This window comes from Oncorhynchus tshawytscha, linkage group LG27 (assembly GCF_018296145.1).
Source record: "Oncorhynchus tshawytscha isolate Ot180627B linkage group LG27, Otsh_v2.0, whole genome shotgun sequence".
Lineage (NCBI taxonomy): Eukaryota > Metazoa > Chordata > Actinopteri > Salmoniformes > Salmonidae > Oncorhynchus > Oncorhynchus tshawytscha.
Genome location: NC_056455.1, coordinates 16,294,490 through 16,321,862, shown reverse-complemented (window position 1 = coordinate 16,321,862; position 27,373 = coordinate 16,294,490). Strand labels below are relative to the sequence as shown.

General features: G+C 44.1%; 2 protein-coding genes across 4 annotated transcripts; one reads left to right on the top strand and one right to left on the bottom strand.

Moving 5' to 3' along the window:
- The first annotated feature begins 65 nt into the window (after positions 1 to 65).
- Positions 66 to 13,882, top strand: LOC112234967 (cerebellar degeneration-related protein 2-like). Its single transcript, XM_024403308.2, has 5 exons — positions 66 to 658; positions 9,174 to 9,286; positions 10,190 to 10,338; positions 10,670 to 10,834; positions 11,017 to 13,882. Exons 1-5 carry the CDS (start codon positions 580 to 582, stop codon positions 11,990 to 11,992), a joined length of 1,482 nt encoding a protein of 493 aa, XP_024259076.1. The 5' UTR covers positions 66 to 579; the 3' UTR covers positions 11,993 to 13,882.
- LOC112234979 (rho GDP-dissociation inhibitor 1-like) lies at positions 13,286 to 27,004 on the bottom strand. Of its 3 annotated transcripts, none has more exons than XM_024403333.2 (6): positions 26,855 to 27,004; positions 17,146 to 17,341; positions 16,521 to 16,607; positions 15,742 to 15,818; positions 15,478 to 15,541; positions 13,286 to 15,059 (listed from the first exon to the last, which is right to left on the bottom strand). In XM_024403333.2, the coding sequence occupies exons 2-6, from the start codon at positions 17,333 to 17,335 to the stop codon at positions 14,860 to 14,862; spliced, it is 618 nt and encodes a 205-aa protein (XP_024259101.1). In that variant the 5' UTR covers positions 17,336 to 17,341; positions 26,855 to 27,004; the 3' UTR covers positions 13,286 to 14,859. The 3 variants fall into 3 exon arrangements, with proteins under 3 accessions (XP_024259101.1, XP_024259106.1, XP_024259102.1); XM_024403338.2 differs by having other exon boundaries at positions 16,521 to 16,604; positions 17,146 to 17,338; positions 26,855 to 26,967; XM_024403334.2 differs by having other exon boundaries at positions 17,146 to 17,338; positions 26,855 to 26,966.
- Positions 27,005 to 27,373: the final 369 nt, after the last annotated feature.

Genomic DNA, 27,373 nt, shown 5'->3' with positions numbered 1-27,373 from the left:
ACTGTTTTATGGAGCAGCATCTTCCCCTGCATAGGGAAGGGGGTTGGGGATCGTTGCAGAATGGATCTGGGGAGATATCGGTGCAAAGCACGAGTGAGAGCTTGTAACAACAGCTGGAGGCCTACGTAAATCACAATGGCGGGGGGAGTTATGAGTGGCATTTGCCAGTGTCACACATTTGTTCAGTGAACGTACACGTCTCAATATTGTACAATTTATTTCGTACTTTGTTCTCTACTTTTATTGTAGGCCGACAGTGCTGTCGTTGCGTATAGGGACTCGCTTACAGTGTCCAGTTTGTGCGTGCATTTTGTCGGCCTTGAGATATTAATTTTGTGTCAGGTGCGGTAAATTGATGCATCTGACTTATTCGAATGGTTCATTGCAGAATGTTGGGGGCAGGTGCGCCCGCGGCTTTCCTCGTGAATGATAAAGGTTGATGAAAGGGTTACGGTTTGGGAGGCTGCGCAGTTCCGAGATTTCTTGATCATACGAAGCATGCTTTCGCTTCCGGGCTAGCGGTCAGAGATGTTAGAGCAGAGCGCACAGTGAACATCCACAACGATAGACCGAGCATCGATGCTTCGTGCAGGCAGGATGGAGGAGTTTGTTACGGAGGAAGATGAGCCATGGTACGACCAACGGGATTTGGAGCAGGGTGAGTAGACTGACACACCATTGTTGTTACTTGGTGACCGTGGTTATATTTGTTGCATGTTTTGTTTAGCCTTGTATGAGAATCATTCCGATACAATAAAAACAGTCCCAGCAAAAAGCAGCTGATGCTGGCTACCGACCTCATCACTCATTTAATGCAACAACCTGAAGATGTCTCAAAGGATGCTAATTGGCCCTTCAAGAAAATGTAATATTATTGACATTTCATTTGAAGAATTCATGACATGTTCTGCAATTTCGGCTCGATATACAAGCGTGCGTGTCTGGAATGGACTACTGTCTTGTTGATATTATCCTTGATATGATAAAACTGAGAAATTGTGATGGAGCTCATGCACTTTCAAGACAGACCCAATCACCCCAAGTCCCATACATTTAAGAACGATGCGTGGGAACTATCGAAATTCTGCTGCAGGTTTCACCTGTCAGACTATGTTATACTCTGTTATTCTCGTCTCTCTCTCTCTCTCTCTCTCTCTCTCTCTCTCTGTCTCTCTGTCTGTCTGTCTGTCTGTCTGACACACACAGGCCTACTTCAATTTCTCTAATTTCAACCTCTCTGTATATAGGCATTGTTCTAGACTTCCCTTTATCCATTATCGAGCTATTTTCCAATTATTCTGATGTTGTCAGTGAAGTGTGTGTTCTCAGAATAACCCTGCTGTCTGTCTGACTTCACCCTCCATCTCTCACATCATATATGATGAACGGTTACGTGCCAACCCTCTGCCCTTGGTTATTTTTCTCAAGTCACCAAAATGTTGAGTTGTTGTTCCCACTTGCATGGGGATGTGCTGGTGATGTATTAGGTGATGGGGCCTGACATCAGGCTGACAGACCGAGAGATGATTTAAAACAAGTGGGATATTCAGGGAGACAACTGGTTGACATTCGCAGGATTCTGTGAAATTTTGAACAAAGATTCTATGCAGTTGCAATCGCTGAGTGAGGAAAATGTCAGAGTTCTGTCTTTTTTAAAAATTATTTATTACTGGTTAGACTGAAGACACAGGACATTTACTAACCTCATGTCTGTGCTCTGATAAAAAAAAAAAATAGGGATCAACAATGGAGATGCTCCTAAAGAATCTATGTTTTGAGATGCTTGAAAAGGCACATAATACACACAACCTTTTCAAATCAAATCAAATGTATTTATATAGCCCTTCGTACATCAGCTGATATCTCAAAGTGCTGCACAGAAACCCAGCCTAAAACCCCAGACAGCAAGCAATGCAGGTGTAGAAGCACGGTGGCTAGGAAAACTCCCTAGAAAGGCCAAAACCTAGGAAGAAACCTAGAGGAACCAGGCTATGTGGGGTGGCCAGTCCTCTTCTGGCTGTGCCGGGTGGAGATTATAACAGAACATGGCCAAGATGTTCAAATGTTCATAAATTACCAGCATGGTCCAATAATAATAAGGCAGAACAGTTGAAACTGGAGCAGCAGCACGGCCAGGTGGACTGGGGACAGCAAGGAGTCATCATGTCATGTAGTCCTGAGGCATGGTCCTAGGGCTCAGGTCCTCCGAGAGAGCACACTTAAAGTCACACAGGACACCGAATAGGACAGGAGAAGTACTCCAGATATAACAAACTGACCCTAGCCCCCCGACACATAAACTACTGCAGCATAAATACTGGAGGCTGAGACAGGAGGGGTCAGGAGACACTGTGGCCCCATCCGAGGACACCCCCGGACAGGGACAAACAGGAAGGATATAACCCCACCCACTTTGCCAAAGCACAGCCCCCACACCCCCACACCACTAGAGGGATATCTTCAACCACCAACTTACCATCCTGAGACAAGGCCGAGTATAGCCCACAAAGATCTCGGCACAACCCAAGGGGGTTGTGGGGGGGCTTACCTTTTCCATTCACCCAGGGCTTAGTCTGATAATACATCCCTCCTATAGAGTGACACACCCCTTTGTATCTCTTCCTCAACTGTTTGATTTAGTTAACTCAATTGGACCCCATTGTCTGTCTCTTCCTCCACTAATGGCTAGATAGACATACAGTGCCTTGCAAAAGTATTCTGCCCCCTTGAACTTTGCGACCTTTTGCCACATTTCAGGCTTCAAACATAAAGATATAAAACTGTATTTTTTTGTGAAGAATCATGAAGTGGAACGACATTTATTGGATATTTCAAACTTTTTTAACAAATCAAAAACTGAAAAATTGGGCGTGCAAAATTATTCAGCCCCTTTACTTTCAGTGCAGCAAACTCTCTCCAGAAGTTCAGTGAGGATCTCTGAATGATCCAATGTTGACCTAAATGACTAATGATGATAAATACAATCCACCTGTGTGTAATCAAGTCTCCGTATAAATGCACCTGCACTGTGATAGTCTCAGAGGTCCGTTAAAAGCGCAGAGAGCATCATGAAGAACAAGGAACACACCAGGCAGGTCCGAGATACTGTTGTGAAGAAGTTTAAAGCCGGATTTGGATACAAAAAGATTTCCCAAGCTTTAAACATCCCAAGGAGCACTGTGCAAGCGATAATATTGAAATGGAAGGAGTATCAGACCACTGCAAATCTACCAAGACCTGGCCGTCCCTCTAAACTTTCAGCTCATACAAGGAGAAGACTGATCAGAGATGCATCCAAGAGGCCCATGATCACTCTGGATGAACTGCAGAGATCTACAGCTGAGGTGGGAGACTCTGTCCATAGGACAACAATCAGTCGTATATTGCACAAATCTGGCCTTTATGGAAGAGTGGCAAGAAGAAAGCCATTTCTTAAAGATATCCATAAAAAGTGTCGTTTGCCACAAGCCACCTGGGAGACACACCAAACATGTGGAAGAAGGTGCTCTGGTCAGATGAAACCAAAATGGAACTTTTTGGCAACAATGCAAAAACGTTATGTTTGGCGTAAAAGCAACACAGCTCATCACCCTGAACACACCATCCCCACTGTCAAACATGGTGGTGGCAGCATCATGGTTTGAGCCTCCTTTTGTTCAGCAGGGACAGGGAAGATGGTTAAAATTGATGGGAAGATGGATGGAGCCAAATACAGGACCATTCTGGAAGAAAACCTGATGGAGTCTGCAAAAGACCTGAGACTGGGACAGAGATTTGTCTTCCAACAAGACAATGATCCAAAACATAAAGCAAAATCTACAATGGAATGGTTCAAAAATAAACATATCCAGGTGTTAGAATGGCCAATTCAAAGTCCAGACCTGAATCCAATCGAGAATCTGTGGAAAGAACTGAAAACTGCTGTTCACAAATGCTCTCCATCCAACCTCACTGAGCTCGAGCTGTTTTGCAAGGGGGAATGGGAAAAAATTTCAGTCTCTCGATGTGCAAAACTGATAGAGACATACCCCAAGCGACTTACAGCTGTAATCGCAGCAAAAGGTGGCGCTACAAAGTATTAACTTAAGGGGGCTGAATAATTTTGCACGCTCAATTTTTCAGTTTTTGATTTGTTAAAAAAAGTTTGAAATATCCAATAAATGTCGTTCCACTTCATGATTGTGTCCCACTTGTTGTTGATTTTTCACAAAAAAATACAGTTTTATATCTTTATGTTTGAAGCCTGAAATGTGGCAAAAGGTCGCAAAGTTCAAGGGGGCCGAATACTTTCGCAAGGCACTGTAGATGAGGAGCTGTGTAGTCTCTGCTCTCACTCCCTGTGTATTGATTTGGCAGAGCAGTGTCTTCCACCTCTGGTCTTATCCCCATATTTTGTATCAGAACGGGAAAGAAGCTATTGTTTTAGCATTTTAAATATCCCCACAAGTTATGATATAGGTCAAAGCCGTATTTTCCTAGCAATCATTTATTATAAAGGGTAAATTAGGTATATTAGGATAGTAGGCGGTGTGAGTTCCAGATGGTGGGATGAGGTACAGTTGAAGTCAGAAGTTTACATACACTTAGATTGGAGTCATTAACTAGTTTTTCAACCATTCCACAAATTTCTTGTTAACAAACTATAGTTTTGGAAAGTCGGTTAGGACATCTACTTTGTGCATGACACAAGTCATTTTTCCAACAATAGTTTACAGACAGATTATTTAACTTATAATTCACTGTATCACAATTCCAGTGGGTCAGAAGTTTACATACACTAAGTTGACTGTGCCTTTGAACAGCTTGGAAAAGTACAGAAAATGATGTCATGGCTTTAGAAGCTTCTGATAGGCTAATTGACATTATTTTAGTCAATTGGAAGTGTACCTGTGGATGTATTTCAAAGCCTACCTTCAAACTCAGTGCCTCTTTGCTTGACATCGTGGGAAATTCTAAAGAAATCAGCCAAGACCTCACAAAAAAAATGTAGACCTCCACAAGTCTGGTTCATCCTTGGGAGCAATTTCCAAATGCCTGATGGTACCACGTTCATCTGTACAAACAATAGTACGCAAGTATAAACACCATGGGACCATGCTGCCATCATACCGCTCAGGAAGGAGACTCGTTCTGTCTCCTAGATATGAACGTACTTTGGTGCGAAAAGTGCAAATCAATCCCAGAACAACAGCAAAGGACCTTGTGAAGATGCTGGAGGAAACTGGCAAAAATGTCTATATCCACAGTAAAACTAGTCTTATATCGACATAACCTAATAGGCCGCTCAGCAAGGAAGAAGCCACTGCTCCAAAACCACCATTAAAAAAGCCAGACTACGGTTTGAAATTACACATGAGGACAAATATTGTACTTTTTGAGGAATGTCCTCTGGTCTGATGAAACAGAACTGTTTGGCCATAATGACCATCGTTATGTTTGGAGGAAAAAGGAGGCTTGCAAGTCGAAGAACACCATCCCAAACATGAAGAACGGGGGTGGCAGCATCATGTTGTGGGGGTGTTTTGCTGCAAGACGGGCTGGTGCACTTCACAAAATAGATGGCATCATGAGGTAGTAAAATTATGTGGATATATTGAAGCGACATCAGTCAGGAAGTTAAAGCTTGGTCGCAAATGGGTCTTCCAAACAGATGACAGCCAAGCATACTTCCAAAGTTGTGTCAAAATGGTTTAAGGACAACAAAGTCGAGATATTGGAGTGGCCATCACAAAGCCCTGACCTCAATCCCATAGAAAATATGCGGGCAGAACTGAAAAAGTGTGTGTGAGCAAGGAGGCCTACAAACCTGACTGTTACACCAGCTCTGTCAGGAGGAATGGGCCAAAATTCACCCAACTTATAGTGGGAAGCTTGTGGAAGGTTACCTGAAACGTTTGATCCAAGTTAAACAATTTAAAGGCAATGCTACCAAATACTAATTGAATGTATGTAAACTTCTGACCCACTGGGAATGTGGTGAAAGAAATAAACGCCAAATTAAATTATTCTCTCCTATTTTTCTGACATTTCACATTCTTAAAATAACGTGTTGACCCTAACTGACCTAAGACTGGGCATTTTTTACTCGGATTGAATGTCAGGAATTGTGAGAAACTGAGTTGAAATGTATTTGGCTAAGGTGTATGTAAACTTCTGACTTCAACTGTATGTACAGTATATGTCCTTCCCCAGCCCTCGTCCTCCACATCACCCCATTGACCGATGACCCAGAGAATAAAAGCAGCTTTGCGTCTCATCAGTGTTTCCCTGGTCAGGGTTTGGGAACCAGGTGCGACCCTGCATATAAAGTTGTAATAGTACAGTTTTAGCATGCTGTTCCAACCAAGGGGTCATATTGTATTTGCTATGGTCTATTTACACTCACTTTCACACAGAGTGAATATGTGATTATTATGTAAGTGATCTGTATTCAGGGCTGCCCTCAGTGGTCATAATCATCAACATGTGTATCCTGTCTGTCCAGATGGTAGGGTATGATGTCATAGTTGTAGCAGCTGGTGCAGTGTGGTTGTGATGTGCTTCACTAGATGCTATATGAGTTATACACATCCGAGGGCATAAGGATGATGCATAGCCACACGTGCAGAAGGCTGCAGTGCACATGAGCTGTGTGTGTGCCAAGGTTGCCATGGGGAGATGTCAGTTTCACAGTGTCATTGCTTTGTCCTGTTACAATTCATATGTTATTCACTTGTTTTCAATGAAGTGGGTACATGATTTGTCCTATTTACCTGGATATCTCTTGCCCTCTCAGCAAACTCAGATTCTTATCCGTTTGCCAGCACAAGCAACCGTTGTGTGGCAGCGTTTTGATAAAGGCACAACCATAAGATTATATAACTTTTAAGCTTTAGACAATGTGTACCAGGCACTTTTGTATTGGTCACGTAGCATCTGGAGGTGTGTTTTGGATCATTGTCCTGTTGAAAAAAAAATGATAGTTGCACTAAGCGCAAATCAGATGGAATGGTGTATTGCTGTAGTCATGCTGGTTAAGTGTGCCTTGAATTCTAAATAAATCACTGACAGTGTCACCAGCAAAGCACCCCCAGACCATCACACCTGCTTCATGGTGGGAACCACACATGCGGAGATCATCCGTTCACCTACTCTGAGTCAAAAAGACACACAGCGGGTTGGAAACAGAAATCTCACATTTGGACTCATCAGACCAAAGGACAGAGTTCCACCAGTCTAATGTCCATTGTTTGTGTTTCTTGGCCCAAGCAAGTCTCTTCTTATTGGTGTCCTTTAGTAGTGATTTCTTTGCAGCAATTGGACCATGAAGGCCTGATTCACGCAGTCTGCTCTGAACAGTTGATGTTGAGATGTGTCTGTTACTTGAACTCTGAAGCATTTAGTTGGGCTGCAATCTGGTGCGCAGTTAACTCTAATGAACTTTTTCTCTGCAGCAGAGGTAGCTTTGGGTCTTCCTTTCCTGTGGCGGTCATATCGCTTGTGACTGCACTTGAAGAAACTTTCAAAGTTCTTAACATTTTCCATATTGACTGACCTTCATGTCTTAAAGTAATGATGGACTTTCATTTTCTCTTTGCTTATTTGAGCTGTTCTTGCCATAATATGGACTTGGTCTTTAGCCCTATTTGGTCATCTTCTGTATACCACCCTACCTTCTCACAACACAACGGATTGGCTCAAACACATTAAGAAGGAAAGAAATTCCACCAATTAACTTTTAACAAGGGACACCTGTTAATTGACATGCATTCCAGGTGAGTACCTCATGAAGCTGGTTGGGGGAATGCCAAGAGTGTAACGCTGTCATCAAGGGTGGTTACAATAAAGAATCTCAAATATAAGAGATCTTTTTATTTAACACTTTGTTGGTTACTACATGATTCCATATGTTATTTCATAGTTTTGATGTCTTCACTATTCTACAATGTAGAAAATAGTAAAAAAATAAAGAAAAACCCTTGAATGAGTAGGTGTCCAAACTTTTGACTGGTACTGTACATGTTGAAGACGGGCCTCTTGTCCTCTGCCTCATTCCCTTTTGAATGGTTAGCTCCTGTTGCCATTCATTGCATTATCTCTGATACACACACGCACGCACATACACAGCTACTGCTCCAGACAGCCATACTATAATTCAACTCATGTTCCTTAGATGTGTACTGTGCAGCAGCATGGTGTTCCCCTCTGTTGTGTTCCTGTTAGTGCTGACACCATGCACTGTGCTGAATTAAAATGCTGCATTCATGTTCTGTAATGGAGGTCAATTGTTCTCTGTTTAACACCCCCTCTCCTCCCACTGTACTGTCATGGGCTCTGAGTAGTGGGGCAGGCATGTTGGAGCCAGGAGCCAGCACAGCTCCCCTCTTCATCCTTACTCTCAGTCCAAGTAGGCCTCATCACTGCAGCACCCGATGAATAATGGATCCATCAAGCTGCTGGTGGAAACCAAGTGACTCGCTGCCCTTATCCCTCCCAGGTCTAAAATGGGATCATGTTTGTATGTGTGTTTCTTTGTGGAAATGTCTGTCAAAGCAGATTGAGAGCAGAGATGTGCTGGAGTTGATTGGTTTCTGGGGAAAATGTTAAACAATCTTGTTGTGACAATAAAGATGTATGTGTACCAATCGGTGCAGCTAAAACCTTTACGCTTGTATGTACAGACTGTACAGCCGCTCTTCTTTTTGGAGTGGGGTAATAAGAACTAAGAGGGATATTTCTGTCATTCTGACCAGGAGTAATGGTAAACGAGTTCTGAGATGACCTGTATTGGTGTTTTGCCCTGTGTAATCCAGACAGAGCCTGTGCTAACTAGGTTTTCTCCCTTATCCTCCTCCTTTCCCCTGCAGTCAGACTCAATTTTCTTGAGCTCATCTTGGCAGAGATCACAGAAGCTGGTCTTAGTCAGAGAAGATGGAGGATTACATTTTTTTTTTACTCCAGCAAGGGGAATTGAATGAGGGGATTTTCTCTCTATTGCTCGTTCTTTAAGGAAAGCCAGAAAGTATTGCATTAATGGAGTCCATAATGATCCAACGCAACACTTGAACTGAGCTGGGCTAATGCCGGAACTACCAATATTACTGGTGGATGAAATGTGAATGAAAGAGTTAAAATAGTTGTTTTTCCTGTATCCAGACCAGTACTCTCTCGACCTCCTCTCTGTCCCCTCACAGATCTGCACCTGGCAGCTGAGCTGGGGAAGACCCTTTTGGAGCGCAACAAGGAGCTGGAGGACTCCCTACAACAGATGTACATCAACAATGAGGAACAAGTGCAGGAGATCGAGGTATAGCATCATACCACTTTCACTAACTGTGTGTGAGCGTGTGTACATGTCATGAGTGATCCTGCAAAGTGCCCTGCCCATCTTCCGAAAACATCTGAAACCCTGAATGAAACCTCTTCAAACAGTATTTTAAATAATCCTCCTCATCACCTTGACACCCCCCCTTAGCTAACTAAGTTGCTCTGGATAAGAGTATCTGCTAAATGACTAAAATGTAAAAATACAATTACATGTTGAATTGCTGAGAGGCCATATTGTCAAGCATGGCACCGGACTGGTGTGTTAGCTAGAGTGTTTGGGTTTTAATCTACTGACGGTGCACTTCATGATCCTGCAAAGTGGCTCTTCTCTCTAGGCTAGCCCAATTACATTCTCCTTGGCGCGCCATCAAGTCAATTAAACCCTGCAGAGCTCTGATAGGAGAGGAACAGAGTGCAGCTTCATGAGAGTGGGAGAGCAGAGAGAGTGTGTTTACTTAGAGTGTGTGGGAGAGAGGAACCCACTGACTCCTCTGACTCTGAGCTAGATCTGCCACCTCATTAGACGACAGACTAGCCTCCTTATTAGGCAACAACAAAGCTGATGGCCGATTCAACCAATCACACACTTTTTTCTGCTGGAGAAGAAGAATAAAGTTGATCCACATTTGTTTCTGTAGACAGGAATTAGGAAATTGTGATGCTATTTTGCTGAAACCATCATGGAATCCTGTCATATCTATGTGACTGATTTTAATTATTTGTATTTATTTTACAGCAGTGTCTGGCATTGGGTGTATCTCAATAGTCTAAAACAGCTTCCTCTCCTCTCCATCTGCACTGATGTAACATAGATGTCCAGTTATTTTATATCCGTTTTAGACTCTTTAGATTGTCTTCATTCACATGTCTATTCCCCTTGCAGTACCTGTCCAAGCAGCTGGAGATGCTGAGGGAGATGAACGAGCAGCATGCCAAGGTCTACGAGCAGCTAGACGTGACGGCCAGAGAGCTGGAGATCACCAATGAGAAACTGGTTATAGAGAGCAAGGCCTCGCAGCAGAAGATAGACAGGTGAGGGTTAATACTCTCCCGAGTTGTTCTCACTGCTATGATCTACACTATGAACATTCACTCTATGTAAGACTGTACCATGACCTCTTTCTTCACTGTGTTTATACCAAGGATTTGTAAGAAATATTTGGTTTAAGTGTTAACAAGCTTAGTTCTTGAATGGTTCCTACTGTTCATAGTAAATAAATGTGTCTCACCATTGTTTTTGTGACACAGGCTCAGCATAGTCACGGTACAGTATTGTACATTGTTGTGATGTAAATAAGATTTAGTCCACTTTCGTTTGTTTGTGTGTGTGTGTGTGTGTGTGTGTGTGTGTGCGTGCTTACAGGTTGACAGGTACCATGGAGACACTGCAGGCTCAGGTGGATACCATGACAGCTCGTGTGGAGGAACTACGTACACTAAAGGAGCTGAGGGACCACAGAGAGGAGCGGGAGCGACGCAAGACTGTCCACTCCTTCCCCTGCCTTAAAGAACTCTGCACTGCACCAAAGTACAGTAAAGAGCAATGCTCTATGTAGTCTTTCTCAAAAGTCCAAAGTACTGTATGTGAAAGTATGCTAATATGCTTAGTACATTTGCCAAATGACCTGAATGTATGGTGTTCAGATTACATAAGAATGCAATTTCCCTGCTGTATCCTTGTGCTCCTCTGTGTGGTGTATCGCTCTACAGGTATGAGGATGGCTTCCTGGTGGCCAACCCCGGCAGTGTGGACCTGGTGTCTGAGCGTGAGCGCCGGCCGCTGGACGAGGAGAACGAGCGTCTAAAAGGTGTGGTCTCCTCCCTGAGGTCTGCCATGGTGGCAGAACGGGGCCGGAGGGAGGGGGCAGAGAGGGAGTGCACAGCTGTGCTGCAGGAGTTTGAGCTTATGGAACAACGCCTCCTGGGGGCTGAGGGCTGCCAGCTGCGAGTGCAGGAGCTGGAGGCGGAGCTTCAGGAGATGCAGCAGCTGAGGAGGTCCCGGGTCTGTCTGTTGGATGAGGGTCTGGAGCAGACCCTGCTCAACAATGCCCCCGAGACTGACACACCCGAGGAGGGACCGGGGCAAAAGGACGGAGGGGAGGGGACGGGGGAGTCCGGGGGGACAGGAGGAGGGGGGCAGCAGGGAGGCCCCGTGAGGAAAAGCTGCAGCGACACGGCGCTCAACGCCATCTCGGCCTGCGACGCCTCTGGCAGGCGACAGGGCAGCTACGCAATCCATGCCACCGGCGTGCGCAAGCGCGGCATGTCCATCCTGAGGGAAGTGGACGAGCAGTACCACGCCCTGCTGGAGAAATACGAGGAGCTGCTGGGGAAGTGTCGGCGCCACGAGGAGAGCATGTGCCACGCGGGGGTGCAGACGTCACGCCCTGTCTCTAGAGACCCCTCCATGAAGGACTGCGGCATGGCCACCCCCGGCCCCTCAGCCATGGCTGCTGCACCCACCACCCCGCCCCAGACCCCCTCCACCCCAGAGGCCCTGGAGGGCATCAGCCGGCAGGTAGACCAGGTGGACAAGAGGCTGGGCCAGAACACCCCAGAGTACAAGGCCCTGTTCAAAGAGATCTTCTCCCGCCTGCAGAAGACCAAGAGTGAAGTGAACTCCACCAAGGGTAGGAAGTCCCCAAGGGTTGGAAGTCCTAAGGGGAAAAAGTCCAAAGACAAATGAGCTGCTTTCATGATACTACTGAACATGACCTCTCCTGATACTACTGAACATGATCTCTCCTGATACTACTGAACATGACCTCTCCTGATACTACTGAACATGACCTCTCCTGATACTAGTGAACATGACCTCTCCTGATACTACTGAAAATGCACTGAAAACAATGGGTACAAAAGCCACAGTTTTTTTTTCTTAATTAGTTTCTCTTTGTTTGACCGTGTTTGTTCAAAGGGGTCACTTGATGACAGGTTACCTGTACTTCTGCACTGGGGAAATGATACAATCTACTGTGGATGATCGCCTCAGCTGTTTTATCTTTCTGGATACAGCCACGTTTCACCCAGATGTGCAATGAATTGTACCTCTGACGACATTCATCATCTGGGTAGATGAAATGCCTTGATTCTTGACCTAATTTAAGATAATTTATGACAACCTAGTTCTGCACTAAAAATCTGTTAGACTCATCTTTGGTCAAGACAATCCAGTACAATGTTTAAATGACTGAGCGTGTATACTGAGACTGCACTAATTCTATTTCAAATGTATAAATAATTGCTATTTAATGTTTTTGATGACTGACAATGAATAACATGTGCAGAGCTATTCATAAAATGTTTTCCAAAACAATCCTGATGTTTCAATGAATAACACTGTTGCCTTAACATCTTAGGCTTCACGTATGCATCTATCCAACATATACATTGGTTTTGAAATCAGTAGGTGAAGCCAGTAGACTTCAATTGAGGGAGCCCATGGTACTCAAGGAAGTGATAACTTGTTCTAAAATAAATACTGTATGTAAACTGTAAAACTATCAGTGTATTGGTGAATTTACCTTTTTGTAAAAGGATTCTCAAGATGGATATGATAATGTTGCCAAAATGGAGTTAGGTTGTCCAAGCTAGAGAACTGAGGACCTGCTGATGCTGTACTGTGTAGAAATGGAACTCTCAACCACACTTGACTAAGCTACTATAACTGTGCTCTCTAAGCACCGACTCAGACCATGGGTACATCTCCATGACTCCTTGTTTTCTGGCTTATTTCAAGTGCACAAGGGGCTCTAGCTGCCCTCTTATCAGTACTCTGGCTTTTCATTTGAATATTTTCCTTGTTCTGCTCTTTGTGCACAAACCTCATGTGAGATGGTCTTCTATGCTGGTGTGTTCTAGATGGAGCATGCCTGATAGAAGGGTGAAGATGGTTTACAGAACGTTGTACTTTAAAGCTGAATCAATAACAGAACCGTGTAAAGAGTAACATGACTTTGATTAAAAAGACACCGGGACCTCCAGTCTGAAGACTTTAATGTGACAGGTGAACAGTGTTCTCCAGGTGGCACACAGAATCAAAACCATACTGAAACAATGATCCAGTGACGCATACTGAACCATTGAAACCAAACAAAGCCCGAGCCCTACATCACAAGTTATGACATTGATTAATGGAGTGTAGAAAAATATAACACGGTTTTGTATTAAGAGGTCTTGGCTGTTCTCGTTCTACTTAACTCTGGGTCTGTGCACAACTTAGACCTGACCTAAAACATCAGGCCCAAAGTTCAAAACTATTTGATGTTGAGTTCCCATTCTGAATGTCTGACCTTAGCAGAGAGCAGCTGGTGGTTGTAAAGGCTAGAGGCACAGCCAGTTTTGGTAATCCTGGAGTTGATTCATACTCGAGGTGAGCGGATTAACAACCCTTGTGTGACATTCCTCTCTGCTCACAAGGGCCACCAGCAAGGCCCCATATGAGACGCTACAGTAATGGAGTTAGTGACTGGAAGAAGGCCTCAAGGTCTGCTTAGAGGGCATTTGACAAGGAGCTCACTTCTTAGTTGTCAACAAAACCAGGTTCTTTATATCAATGTAAACACATTCACATCAGCAAACAGCACTAAAGGTGGTCCACATTGACACCACCTGATGCGGTGAGGAGGGAAAGGAGCAGAGATGTCTGCTGTTCTCTTTCATGGTCTACTTCTACTGGCTAATCTGGAAAGAAGGTACAAGCATCTCAATGGTCTGTCTGATCATCTGTTTGCACCTGCACTCAGCCTAAAACTCTTTTACTCAAACCCTGTAGGAGGCTCTCGTAACAATCTGACAGTTCTGTTCTAAAGGCAAATGGCTCTTTGTGATCATTTCCTTCATCGTTAGTTCTACAGGAATCCTCTTTAAGGCCACATGGCTGCTGAATGAACTAGGTAGGGAGGTGAAAACCCTGACCAGGAAGAGGCACACTTGCACCTTCAGCAGGTGGTCACAGTGCCTCTGGTGGACTGCCGGTAAGTGCTGTTCATGCAACCCCTTAACGGTTAGGAATTCACACTAGTTCCAGAATAAACTAATTGTGTGGACTGGTACATATAATCTGCTCAAAGGCTTTCCACTGACAGAGGGCAACGTCCCCAACAAAGAGTACAGAGTGTGGACCTACCACAGCCTTTAACACACAGCAACACCTTTACAAGGCAGATCATGGTTGTATAAAACAATCAGCAGGAAGGGGGGTAAAGAGGGGATGAAGGGGAAAGGATGGAATTCACACAGTTGATTGACATCCATATCAAGAGCATTAACAAATCATTCATTTTTTTCATAAAAAAAAGGTTATATACAAACTAACCAAAACAAATTCATGATTGTGCACATGATTTGCTTTCTCCACATATTCAATACTCAGCATCACAAGGAGTGTGTGTGTGGGGGGGTGAATGGCATGACAACGTGATTGGAATGAAACTACTGCAGGGATTGGGGTGGACAAGAGAGCAATTTGACTTAATTACTTATCACATAATTATGAATTCAAAATAATGGAGGGGGAATAAGAAGAGGGGGAAGAATTAAGTTGACGGGGACTCAGTCTTTCCACTCTTTCTTGATGTTAAGGTTCCACTCCCAGGAGAGGTGGTCGTGCTTATCGTCATCGGTGAACTTGGACTTGATGTTGTAGGTGCCGCGGGCCAGCATGCCTTTAGGGGCCTCCTCCAGAGGAGTCAGGAACTCGTACTCTGCCGGCCGCGGCCCGTAGCTCCCCACCATGTAGTCTGACTTGTCAACTACACAGAGAGAGAGGAAAGAGAGGAGGGTCTTAGATTTATTTTCCAAAGTTGCCTCTTGACAAAAACAGGCCACCTCTCTGCGCCACTACGGAACTATTAACAAGTCATTTAATGGCCGCCTAGGAATGCCAATGTAAATACCTTGTCTACTAACTTGACCTATTTACTGTGCACAGACGAATACAGTCACCGGAGTTGACCAAGCCACTCCCAACATCCAATCCCAGATACATCCCTAACCCCTGTCTCCGATGCACTTGTTGTGGACATCTGAGATAATTGGATAAGTATAAACAATATGGTCATATCCCCATGTTGTCCTCTAGATGGAAGGTACACTATATTGCTTAACCTTATCCGGCCTTCTCAAATCCTCACAGTAGACAGAGCAAGAAAATGAAACAGCAGAACTTACCCTTGACTCCTTTCCTGTAGGTCTGCTGGGCATACTTCAGCCCCGACACAATCTCCTTGTTGACCTGCAGACAGAGACAATCAGTGATGAGGTCACATCCTCTTTCCACATCCACCCTTCGGATAAGACAGCAGCCCTTTCATGATAGGACATGGTGTGTATTCAGCTTACAATTGAATTTCAATGTCCAAAATAGCTTGATAGTGGCCAAGCTGACACTGGTCATGTCATAACACATAGTTGAAAAAGGCCAGACTCATTCACCTTGAAGCTGATCTTGATCTTGTACTCCACGCCTTCCTTCAGGACAAAGGACTGTTTCTTAAAGGACTCCAGGTCTCCTGAGGCAGTCGAGCAGAGAGAAAGAGGCGGCCAGACCACAGAAAGAGAATGTCAGAGACCCTCATGCAGAGTGAATGCAGGAGCAGTCTATAATTGTGTTCCAATATATGCAATGTACAAAAGTTCTCCCCTGGAAGTAATCGTGTTAGACTGGATGGGTGAAAGGTGTCAGATCAGTGATTCAGCATCTTCACAAATGCGAGCACACAGGGAGTGTTCCAACAGGGTTGTAGCCTGCTATTATAGTGTCCACTAGATGGCGCTTCCCTGTATGTGAGTTCAGCTCCATGGCCCTGGTTTCTTCCCTGTAGGTGGCTCTACAGGCCATATATGAGGGCAGAAGAGTCTCAAACCAGCAGAAGAAATCCTCATTAACTCAAATAATAAAACCAATCCATTAGGAATGGCCCATGGAATTTGTCTGATATGTCTACTGGAAAACGTATGTTTGTAAACCATAGGTGGCCAGGTGTTACGGCTGCTATGAGGCAATGTCTTTTGTCCCCCCAATGGTAAGCTTAAGTTCCACCCTCACACATTCATATGGAAAATATTACATGTGCTCACTACAAAGGCTTCTTTTCACACTAAAACACATTAGAAATTTTTCAATATGGAGCCTTTTCTCAAAAAGTGCACCTCAGCGTATTCAGAAACACGCCCTCCAAATATCATTACAACCACTGTGCTGCTCTACTCACCCTGTAGGTCAAGGGTCAGGGGCAGCGGCGCCGTCTCACACATCAGGGTCAAGCGTGTCACCTGGACATTGGGAGCGTTGGGGTCTACTGGGAGAAAGGGAAAAAATCTAAGCAAAGTACAAAATGTAAAAAATAGTTCATGGTAAACACAAAAAAAATGACTATTATAAGCAGTGCATGTTTAAATCTTTAGAGTCTAAGACATTGAGGGGTTCAGATGCTCATACTATGGATCATTTAGCTATTTGATTTAGAATTTTAGGACCCCTTTAGGTATAATTAAAAAATTTAAAAAAAAAAATGATTTTGGCCTTTAACACTAAAGCCCATAACACATTCATGAATGGAAAAAAGGTCAGTCAAAAACAAAATCATAAGAAATAAGGTTAAAGTGTCAGTTCTAGATCTAGGAGATTTTTATTTATTTTTACTCTGGAAATATATATATATATATTTTACATATTTAACCACTTTTTTGGATTGGCACAAAACTACCTTCATACTTCCATTTATTTTTAAAACCGGTGACACTTGTGACACAAAATGGAGAATCTCCCCTTTCAATATCTCCCGAGTGGCGCAGCGGTCTAAGGCACTGCATCTCAATTGGAGCAGCAACACAAACCTGCAGCCGCGGCGGCGTTCCCCAGCAGGGCCTCCTTGTACTTGCGCAGGCTCTCATCGTCCTTGTCCAGCTCCTGGATCTCCTGCAGACTCTTCTGAGCGGGGGGCTTGTAGTTGACCCCGCCCTCCGCTTCCTCGTTGGCCGCTGCGATGGCCGCCAGCTGCTCCGGGGTGGGATCCTGCTCTGCCATAGTCTACTGAGAGCGAGAGAGACACAGGTCAGGAGGTTTGGTCCAATACGTTGAAAATAGATCAACAAACTGCAAGGCAAAACACTGTAAAACACAGTTGTTACGTAGTGAGCACAAAACACTGTAAAACACAGTTGTTACGTAGTGAGCACAAAACACTGTAAAACACAGTTGTTACGTAGTGAGCACAAAACACTTAACCCCCCCCCCAAGGCGCTGTCTTACCGAAAAATGTAAAAGCCTTTATTTAGTTACATCGCAGGTGGACAAGATTAAAAACAGCACACCTGAGCGTACTCCCTGAATACCTTGTCAGGGTGAAAAATGTGTCCTCCCTACAGTACCTCATCTTCAGGTAAACCACTGGTCTGAAATGACTGAATTGGTAAAAGATGAGTAGTAGAGAGCTCATATGCTACCAACTAATGAATCATGTGAGATGAGTTACTTTTACAAGGGAGGGAGGAGGTAAGGATGTTGTATTTCCAATCTATTCAAGCAGGGCCAGAGTTTGAATGATGGTAGCAGCAAAGATATTTTAGTATGAACCAATAAAAATCCCAGATCAGCTTGAGGTGATGTCATGGCGACATTGGCTAGCTAAGCTCATGCGCAGAAATACGTAATCAGGTCTAGGAGTCGTCTCGCGCCAAACTGCGGATGTGCAGGCCATCAAATCAAAGGCACTCCTTCAATATAAAGTTGTTTTTGACAAAAATGAAAACGTGTCACTTTGTTGAGTAATAACATGTTTCTCGAAAATGAAAAAATAAGGAATCATTTTGCACTTCTCTCATTGACTCTCAAACCCTGGTCTGGCCTCCAGTCTGCTTCGCATGGGTTACCAGAAGTCTTGCGATATTGGGCCTCTGGGTTTAGAAACTCTGTGGTAGCAGTCAACTCGCCATTTCCCAGATGCTCATTAGGATCCTTTAAATAAATCTGATTTGCATGCATTGTGAGGCAGGCACCAGGTTAATAGGGTGTCCTGGTAGATGATTATGGATTTACATCATTCTCTCATTGCATTTTGACCTCAGCAGCCTCCTTACTGCTTTGAAACAATACCCAATCACACACACAGAGCCAGGGCGTGTGAATGAGCCTAACCAGAGCCTTCTATTGCGATAAAGATCTCTGGGCCTGATTCACACGTCCTGGCTTGGACTACATTGGACACAGTCCCAGCATGGAGGTCAGACCAGAGAGGGGCCAGCACTGTACACGCGGGGGGGAACCACGGTGGGCTGGTTGGTCGAAAAGCATCTCAACTCAAACCCTCTCCCTCCCTCCTCTACCACTCTGTAGTGAGCTACAGTCAAGCTTCTGTGGATCAAGCAGATAACAACATGCTAATGTGGGGAGCAGCACCCAGCTGCACTGCATTACCAGTCAACATCAATTAGGGTCTGGGGAGAGTGATGCTACGCAGGAATCAGGACAATGAAATTAGAGGGAGGGTCCTCTTGCCAGAGAGGTGGGTGTCGTGAGGAGAGAGCGGTTGGTGTTGAAATCAACCTTTCCCCACAGATAGGGAAGGGAAAGGGGATACCTAGTCACTTGCAAAACAGAATGCATTCAACTGAAATGTGTCTTAACCCAACCCTTCAGAGTCAGAGAGGTGCGGGAGGGCTGCCTTAATCGACATCCCTGTCATCGGCGTCCAGGAGCAGTTGTTGTTGGGGGTTAACTGCCTTGCTCAAGGGCAGAACGGAAGATTTGTCCACCTTGCCAGCGACCTTTTGGTTACTGGCCCAAAACTCTTAACCACTAGGCCAGGGGTTCACTTTTTTACTCAGGCCCCCTTCCAACATTGGGGAACATCCCGCACCACCCCTACTTCTATGGGTACAAGCACTATTCATGACACAAACTGTTCACACCCCTCTAGTTACAGTACATGGGGAACATCCCACACCACCCCTACTTCTAGGGGTACAAGCACTATTCATGACACAAACTGTTCACACCCCTCTAGTTACAGTACATGGGGAACATCCCACACCACCCCTACTTCTAGGGGTACAAGCACTATTCATGACACAAACTGTTCACACCCCTGTAGTTGGCGAAGGTAACATTTTTACAGGTTTAAAGCTCATTTCCTGCAATTCTACACATTTTGTCATGGGGTACAGAAATGTTGTTGCAGTTGTAAAGCTGACACCCCTTGCCCCACAGTTTGGGAACCACTGCACTAGGCTACCTGCCGGTTAAGGCCTGGAGTAAAATAGAGGCCTACATCTAGCCTACATGTCTAAATGTATATGTCTAGCTGGTGTAATACCTCTGCTACACCGAGGTGATTTCATAACACTGCTGCTCTGTGCATTCTGTCTTCCTTCATGAAGACTGGCCCCCTTGTTCTTCGTGGTATTGTGAGTGATTGGCACAGAGCGCCTCTCTGTATCCGTGTACACACCACAGACAGTCAGCAGCGTAGTCTTCAGTGGTAGCAGTTCAGCGCGATGGCGCCAATGCCCTGCTGCATTTTATACTGATGCATTAGTGATTTACTGCAGTACTGCATCTAATACTTTAAAAGGTTCACTTTACCACAGACCAATAGTTTTTTCCCCCCACAGAAATAAACGACAGGCCTATTCCTTCTCTGGGTAAAAATCTTAAACTCTGCACCGACAGGGCAGGTCAAGGCTACTTCTAGTGCTTTTATCAGCTTACTGTACTTTGTTAAGTGGAATTTCAACTGAGAGACTGTAAATCCATTGACTCAATGTGTTACTGGTGAACTCACACCAGCTGGCCCCAATTACATTGCAACAAAGCAAATCAACTCGGGAAAAAGCGAATCAACTTGCTCTGTGCTGTAGCACTGTGTAAATACACCGTAATACACAAGTGTATTAGTGTAATACAATCAATTAACTGAGCAACATTGAGTATCTCTGACGAATTGTAAAACAGAAAATGGCAAGAGCAAGAATACTACTTTGACAAAGTGCCCTGGCAGACCTCCACTGACACAACACAGAACGATGCCAGTATGTTTGTGGATGTCAGTCAGTTCACAGGAAACCACCTAACCAACAACGAGACAGGAAGCCTAGGCTATGCTATATATCACACACTGTCATGCTCATGCAGCAGTCGAGTTTGAAACACACTTGTTCAAGGACCGTAGTAGCTCACACATTCCAATATAACGAGAGAAACCGTAGCCCCATAACAAAAGTAGAAAAACATAACAAAACAGGCTTGTGCTCTAAAAAGCCACGTAGAACGCCTCGGGGGAAGAGCAATGTGTGAAAGATTTTATTATTGGGCTACACACAAACACGCAACTGCAAAGAGAAAAAAATACACGTTCAACATTGATGTTGTGCCATGAGCAAGACTCCAGATGTCGAACACAGATGCCGGTATTACCTTGGTGACATAACACACCATAAAACCACAGCTCAACACGCAATCCCAGCAATAGTACATTAAAATCACACCACTGCAAACAAGGGCTCCTGCCTGGCTCTCAAACCTCTCACCACACTAACCAGTTCCACCCCCCTCCTCGCTCTGTAATCCTCTCCCTCCCTCTGCCCCTCTCTGTTTTGCATAGTGCCTGACATACACAGATGGACCTGCGCCAAGCAGGAACAGGGAGCACGTTGCACCATTTTTCCCCAAACAGGGCCTCTCCACATTCTCATTAAAGCAGAAATTCCTGTTCTGTTAGCAGTAGTGTGTTTTGGTAGCTCAGCTGTGCAAACGTGTGTGAAGTTGGAGAAATAGTGAGAAGGACATGTTGTTAGGGGTGGGAGGGGAGGACGGTACCAGATTCAGGGATACTGTGCCATCTTTCTCACGTCATCTCTATTCATTTGGCAGTCGCTCCTCATGTGCTAGCCTAGATCCAGACCTGAGCCTTGGTGGACTGCCGCTACATACCGAGTTGTCCCCCATGATTGGTGTGGTGATAAATGAGAGGGAATACTTCAGGAGTGCTATATTTCTCTGCTGCTAACGCACACCACAACACAGCCCCTCATGACTGGTCTGCTGTTGGGTCAAGAGGCTACAGCTGGAGGGGGTGTGTGCATCAGAATAAGTGGATCGATAAAAAGAGGGGGTGAGGTGGGGGACAGGAAATAGTGACAAACAAGAGGGTGAAAAACAAAAATCATACTGTTGAGAGTACTAGGATGGGAGTCAGGGTGGCTAGAGTTTTTTTTTTAAATAGTACAATGCAACAATTATCATGACAACCTTAAAGAAATACATATTGTAGTAGAAAGTTACAACGGATGTGAGGCACCATCCGAGCAGTGACCCACTTCAGTCTCACACGTTTATCAGTGTGGCCATTGCTTGGCATGACTGCCTAATGCCCATAGGCAAACAAGTAGACTACAAACACTGTTCAATAGTTGGCAGCCATCTCATACTCAACACAGTTTGGCTTGCATAGAATAAGTTATTGGAGCACGATCAGTTTCTGGCTTGACCAACCACGTCAAGATAATGATTCATATGCGATCTTCACTAAGCACGGAATTGATGATTGGGTCAATTATAGGTCCATTGAGCTCAATTAAATAGATTAGGCCTAGTTTCAACAATAACATAAGTCCCAATACACATTTTTCCACCAGCTGACATGGCACAAATACTGACTGACTACGGAAATAAGGCCTTGTTCACTCGTCACTGCTAAGTGACATGTTTTGGTGTAACTGAGGTATAAATACAGGTAGTGATCGGCTTATGTGTCAACATTGAACCCCTCACACTGGTTCTTACCACTGGCTGCTAAATAAATAACAATAGCTTTAATTGGAGGATTATCCCCATTTGATCAGGTCCAGGAATAGTCATCCAAGCACTCTGGTTTCTAGAGTTGCTGACACCAAGATTAGGGCTGTTCCTTAGCAACAATTAGAGCAGTAAGATTATTGGGACAGAGATTACTGCTAATAAGGCAATTGGGGAATAGCAAAGGTGAAGTGTTTGGGGGTGTCAGTGGTGACACATCAAGACGATTCCACTGACAAACCTCTTTGGTGTCCTCTACAGATTCAAGGGTCTTCATTACCAAATTGAACAAGGGCGAGACACGCCTCCCGAGTTGATGAAAATGGCTAAAGACATTGTGGTTGATGGAGGCTTTCTGTAAGCAGGACACAAACATAAAGAAGTCCAGCACAGGTCAGAGTTGGAAGTGACTGAAACTCAAAGACAAAACCTTAAGTCCCTCTTTTCCTTCAAAGTTAGAATCTTTTACGATTAAACTGAACTATAAGAATTTAACGACTGCATAGGGCTGTGTTTTGGATGACTGGCTGCAAATGTTTATTGAATTCTTTTATTTCTTCCTTTTCTATTCCAGACATTCTGAAATTCACTAAAGCATCCCATGTATGTAACTTTAGTCTTTCTGTGTCAGAAACCAGATCTTATTCCCCCCAAAAAAGGCAAACAAAGTGTTCCTCAAGAAATGTCCAGCTCATAAATCATTCTTCTGTAGTAAAGGTCACATAGCTGTCTTTTCTTTGTATTTACTTTTTCCAACTAACCCATTCACTGTGTACTCTCATAGGACTTCACCTTTGACATTTCACAGGGAAGAGTACAGGAAAAGGACAGCACAAGGCTGACAGCAATTTGAACTGAATTTTAATAGATGACAAGATACATTACACATGCTAAAATAGAAGCATTTACTGCAATCTAGTGTCTCAGCCATGTCCCAGTTCTAAGGCAGAGTAAAATCAATTTAAAAAAATAATAATAATAAAGTGATCACCCAAGTGTATTCTGCAATAGAGAACAGCTGGCATTGTCCAAAAGCTACAATTAGCTTTAAACCACAGACAGGGAGGAGAAATGGCAGTCAGGACAAGAGAAGAAGAGATTGAGAAATCAGGGATTACGTACTCATTCATTGGGCTGAACTCCAGCTCCAGGCAGGTCTCTGATAAACCTACCTAATCACTGACACAACCGCCTCCAGGAACGTTGTGCTGTACCAACCTTAGATTTGGCAAGCAGCCTGGATACTCTTTTTACTCTGACTCCTAATGTCACACACAAAACATCTATGGCTAGTTTGATCCTCTCTGTTCTGTCTCCCTCCCTGCCATAGACCTAGCTCTGAGAGTGAACTTTAGCATTTCTCCCTTTCCTCCCCACAGGACACACCGTTTCATGTGTCCTTGTGATGTAGCTTTGTGACGCCCTTCTAGACTTATGTGCCATTCACCAGAGTGCTTGACTTCCTTGTGCTCTGCAGCACTTTTGTCAACTGTGATTGTATGTTTCCTTCATGTTCTGCCGACAACATGACTCACATCCGCCACTTAGAGAAGAGGACTGTGTTTAACCACATGTTGGACTGCACTTAAACACACATAGTAATGGAAAAGGCTTCTAAATGATCCCCTTGACTTCCCCTGTAAGCCTTTCTCCACCTGACGTAAACCCCATTGCAGTCTTGATTTGTTAGCAGGTATTCAGGTAGGCAACACTGGCTTGATGTGATGTCAGACACACTGGGCTGCTGCACAAAGCAGAGGATGCAGCGCTAAATGCAGAAAAGTGCCTTCAGGAAGGAGGATTGTGCCTCGCAGAGATGATGCAATGCAGGAGGCACTCATTTCCACAGAGTGAGACATGAATAAAAAGCGCAGAGAGGAGTCAAAATTGAGGAAGTATCAGACGAAAGAGAAAAATATATTCTACCTCAAGGGGGAAAACTAGAACAAATACGGTTTGAGCATTAAAAATAGCCGGTCTGAGAAATCGCTCTGTACAAACACAGCAGGAAGCTGAGAGTGAACGGAAGTGCCAAGGTGCCAGCTGAAAGGTCAGGGCTCTCTCCCTGCACGGTGGGGGGGCTTAGCGAGTAGCGACACATGCCCAGATTATGTCTGCCTCCCTTGGTAACAACAAGGCAACAGCATCCACTACGGACAGCAATAAGCCTACTGTTGTATGGTGGCTCCATTCAGTTGGGCTTTTTAATGTGGCGTCATTGACAGAGCAATGACCTGATGATGGGTGGTAAACTTGATGGCACTAGTCATGTGGTCTGAGGAACATCTCAACATCTGCAACAAGAAACCAAAAAGTATGCACAGTGTAACGTTTGCCCTCTGGTGGGTGACAGCAATGACTAAATAAGGACATATCCAGCATGAAGGGAAGCCATTTCCTTTTGAATGAGGTGTATGTGAAGGCTGATATCCCCTAGGGGACATTTGGGGGTTGTGTGGTCTGTTGTTCAGTCTAAGCCACAGTACAACGAGGAGGAACAGCAGAAGAGAAGAGCTAATCTTTAACACTGCTGTATGTGTGGAGATGCTGGCCAGTGTCCTCGTCTCTAGTCCCTTGCGAGTTACAGCAAAAACAGAAGGGACTGACAGGCAGAAAGAGGACAGATAGCCAACTGGCTCTGAGAGAAAAGGGGTCACCATCAGGCCTGGTTCTTGTCATGACAGGCTATAGGAGGGGGTAGAATGTGTGGGAGGCGTCATTAAATCTCCATACCTCCATTGTGGCGAGTTGTCTTTATGTACACTGTGTGCTACATATTGTAGGCCATCACATGGTGCTGTGCTCAGCCCCAAATTTAATCTCCTTTGGTTTGCTACAATTTCCCCAGCCAGATCCCCTCTCTTAATGCAGAGTGACAGGGAAGTAGAGACAAGGAGGTTTAAGCGTAGTGATTACTCCACATGATTCCAGGAACCAATCTTAACCTGATTTTTGATAAAGACGCACAGATATTTTTCCTCTTAAAGTGAGCAAGCTTCCATCTCTCTCCTAGCTAATTTCTAACCTCCATTACAGGATTAGCTACATGGCTGTGGGTATTGTCCAAGGCATGTGGTTGTCAAATGAGAAGTTAACACTTACATATCAATCCAAAGGCTGGAAAATTCTCTAAAAAGTCCTATTAAATAACATAGCATAGAAAACATGAAACCAATTATTGTTGAAAGGGGTTTATACTGAAAAACATCACATCAGAGATTTAAAATCTCCAGTCCTACTCAAAACAAAAAAAGTCAGTAGAAAAACAGCATTCCAGATGAGAAAACAATGGTAGTTGCTGTGGTGAGCTACCATTGATTGGATAGTGGTAGAGGACAGAAGCCCAAAGTATCCCTATGGATCAATACCCCCCTCCCTCCATTGCCACAAACTGACAGGGTAATACAAAATGTAACATGAACTAAATAAGACTAGTGAAGCCCTAAGGCTGAAAATATGAAGCTATTTGGCTTGACGTGTATATCTATTAAGTCAACATTACATGTTCCTGGACCTCTGGAAGGATAAATATTAATATGTAGAGTTAGTTTTTATTCCTGTTGCATAGAACATTGTAAGCTTGTTGAGTTAATAACAAGGCTAGGGGACCTTTGAACTGCTGAACATCCAGCAGATGCTATAGTGTTCTTATGTAGGTCGATAAGAGCAACAATTGGAGCAGCCTGGCTTTTGAAATGTTAGTATGTTTGCTTTACCTTACAGATACTATAAATCGTTTTACTTACAGTGAGTGAACTACCTGTAAATTGATAATACTAAGAGGAAAGGGTTAAATTTGGTGAAGACCTAAGACTCGCCCTGGCCTACTCTCCAACAGAAGGAACTAGAACTCTACCGCGCCATTCGTCAGAAACAGGAAGGAAAGGGAGGCTTCACGTTCAGGAAAAAGCCAGCCCTCGTAGTTTTGCAAACATGTCACCGCCAGTCTGTCGGGTTACTGGGCCTAATAATTTTCAGAAAAGATGCACACGTTTGTATGCCACAAAAACACGTCCTAACAGATATGCTGACTGGGTTTAAAAGTTGAATTATTTGAAGTGTGCCAGTCAGTTGGTGAGTCCTCCTGGATCCGTCAGTCAAATCTGAACTTCACTAGGCCTATTTTAAATATACATCTGTATCAAACTCACTTTCAGCGAGTGTATATAAATAATATTTGCAGCAATTTACAGGATTCGCTCATTCCCTTCAATCAAGTTTAAGAAAAATATGTTCAATGATGAATCACCGCGGAAAATGAACTTGCATTCCAGGAAGTGTCAACTGCTGACAGAACGTGAGCAATTTCCATGAGATGAAAAGTTAGCCTATACATACCCATTCATTGGGTCTGAACAAACAAGTAACTTGTTTCTCTTGAATAGTGCTGTTTTGAAATTCATTTGACTTGCTTAGTCGACAGGATCTAATCACAGATCAATTTAGTGGATATTCACAAGGATAGCCTACCTCCATGGAAAGAGATTTTAATTATACAGTGATAAGTACTGGCAGCAACCGCAGAGCAAACATCAGTGACAACAGTTCCTGGTCTGCGTCACAATTAAAATGAGTAATCTACACTAGTCGAATTAATCTAGACATCATGAAGTTGCTAGTTAGCATGTAACAAGTTGCACGAGTAACCAGAACTTGCGACTCTGTACTACCAAACATGGAAGTACAAATGAGCGTTTTAGCTTAAATGTAGACACATTTTTGAAAAGTTGATAAAACACTCTCGGACCTTACCGTTATGCTGCTGCTACACTGGAGTACGCGCCACTGAATGGCGAGGAGGGAGCAGCTCAAATCAAACGCACAGCACACTTCCGGGAATATTGACTCGCACAACAAAGGCTGTCCGAACGTAGGCGGGCGCTCAGCAACAAGCCTGGTGTAAAGTGCACTAGTCAGTTAAATGCTCGTTACCATAAACTCGCGAATGTATTTGTAGACTAGAATACTTTTATAGTAAATTAGCGCAATTACCTTAATACAGTATGAAAATTCGCAAACAATCACGTCATTTGAGAGCCCAGACGGGACAGGAATGACCTTATCAAGTACTTGGAGTAACAGACCATGTTTTTAAACATCAGTAATGGACAGACTGCAAAACAGACAAAGTAGCCTTAGCAAAGCAATGTTACACTCAATGGACTATGTGGCCATCTAGTGGTTTAGCCTAGGTAATGCAGTCACTTATACATCCTTTGGATCTGGGCGAATCAAATGGGTCGCAGTTGCGTCAAATTTGATCTAATTCTA

What these genes read in the sequence shown, in the direction of transcription:
- LOC112234967 (XM_024403308.2), top strand. Translation starts at nt 580, where the DNA reads ATGCTTCGTGCAGGCAGGATGGAGGAGTTTGTTACGGAGGAAGATGAG. An exon ending in CCAACGGGATTTGGAGCAGG is followed by an intron (nt 659 to 9,173) that starts GTGAGTAGACTG and finishes GTCCCCTCACAG; the next exon opens with ATCTGCACCTGGCAGCTGAG. An exon ending in AACAAGTGCAGGAGATCGAG is followed by an intron (nt 9,287 to 10,189) that starts GTATAGCATCAT and finishes TTCCCCTTGCAG; the next exon opens with TACCTGTCCAAGCAGCTGGA.
- LOC112234979 (XM_024403333.2), bottom strand. Translation starts at nt 17,335, where the DNA reads ATGGCAGAGCAGGATCCCACCCCGGAGCAGCTGGCGGCCATCGCAGCG. An exon ending in CCTGACCCTTGACCTACAGG is followed by an intron (nt 15,819 to 16,520) that starts GTGAGTAGAGCA and finishes CGACTGCCTCAG; the next exon opens with GAGACCTGGAGTCCTTTAAG. An exon ending in CTACAGGAAAGGAGTCAAGG is followed by an intron (nt 15,060 to 15,477) that starts GTAAGTTCTGCT and finishes CTCTCTGTGTAG; the next exon opens with TTGACAAGTCAGACTACATG.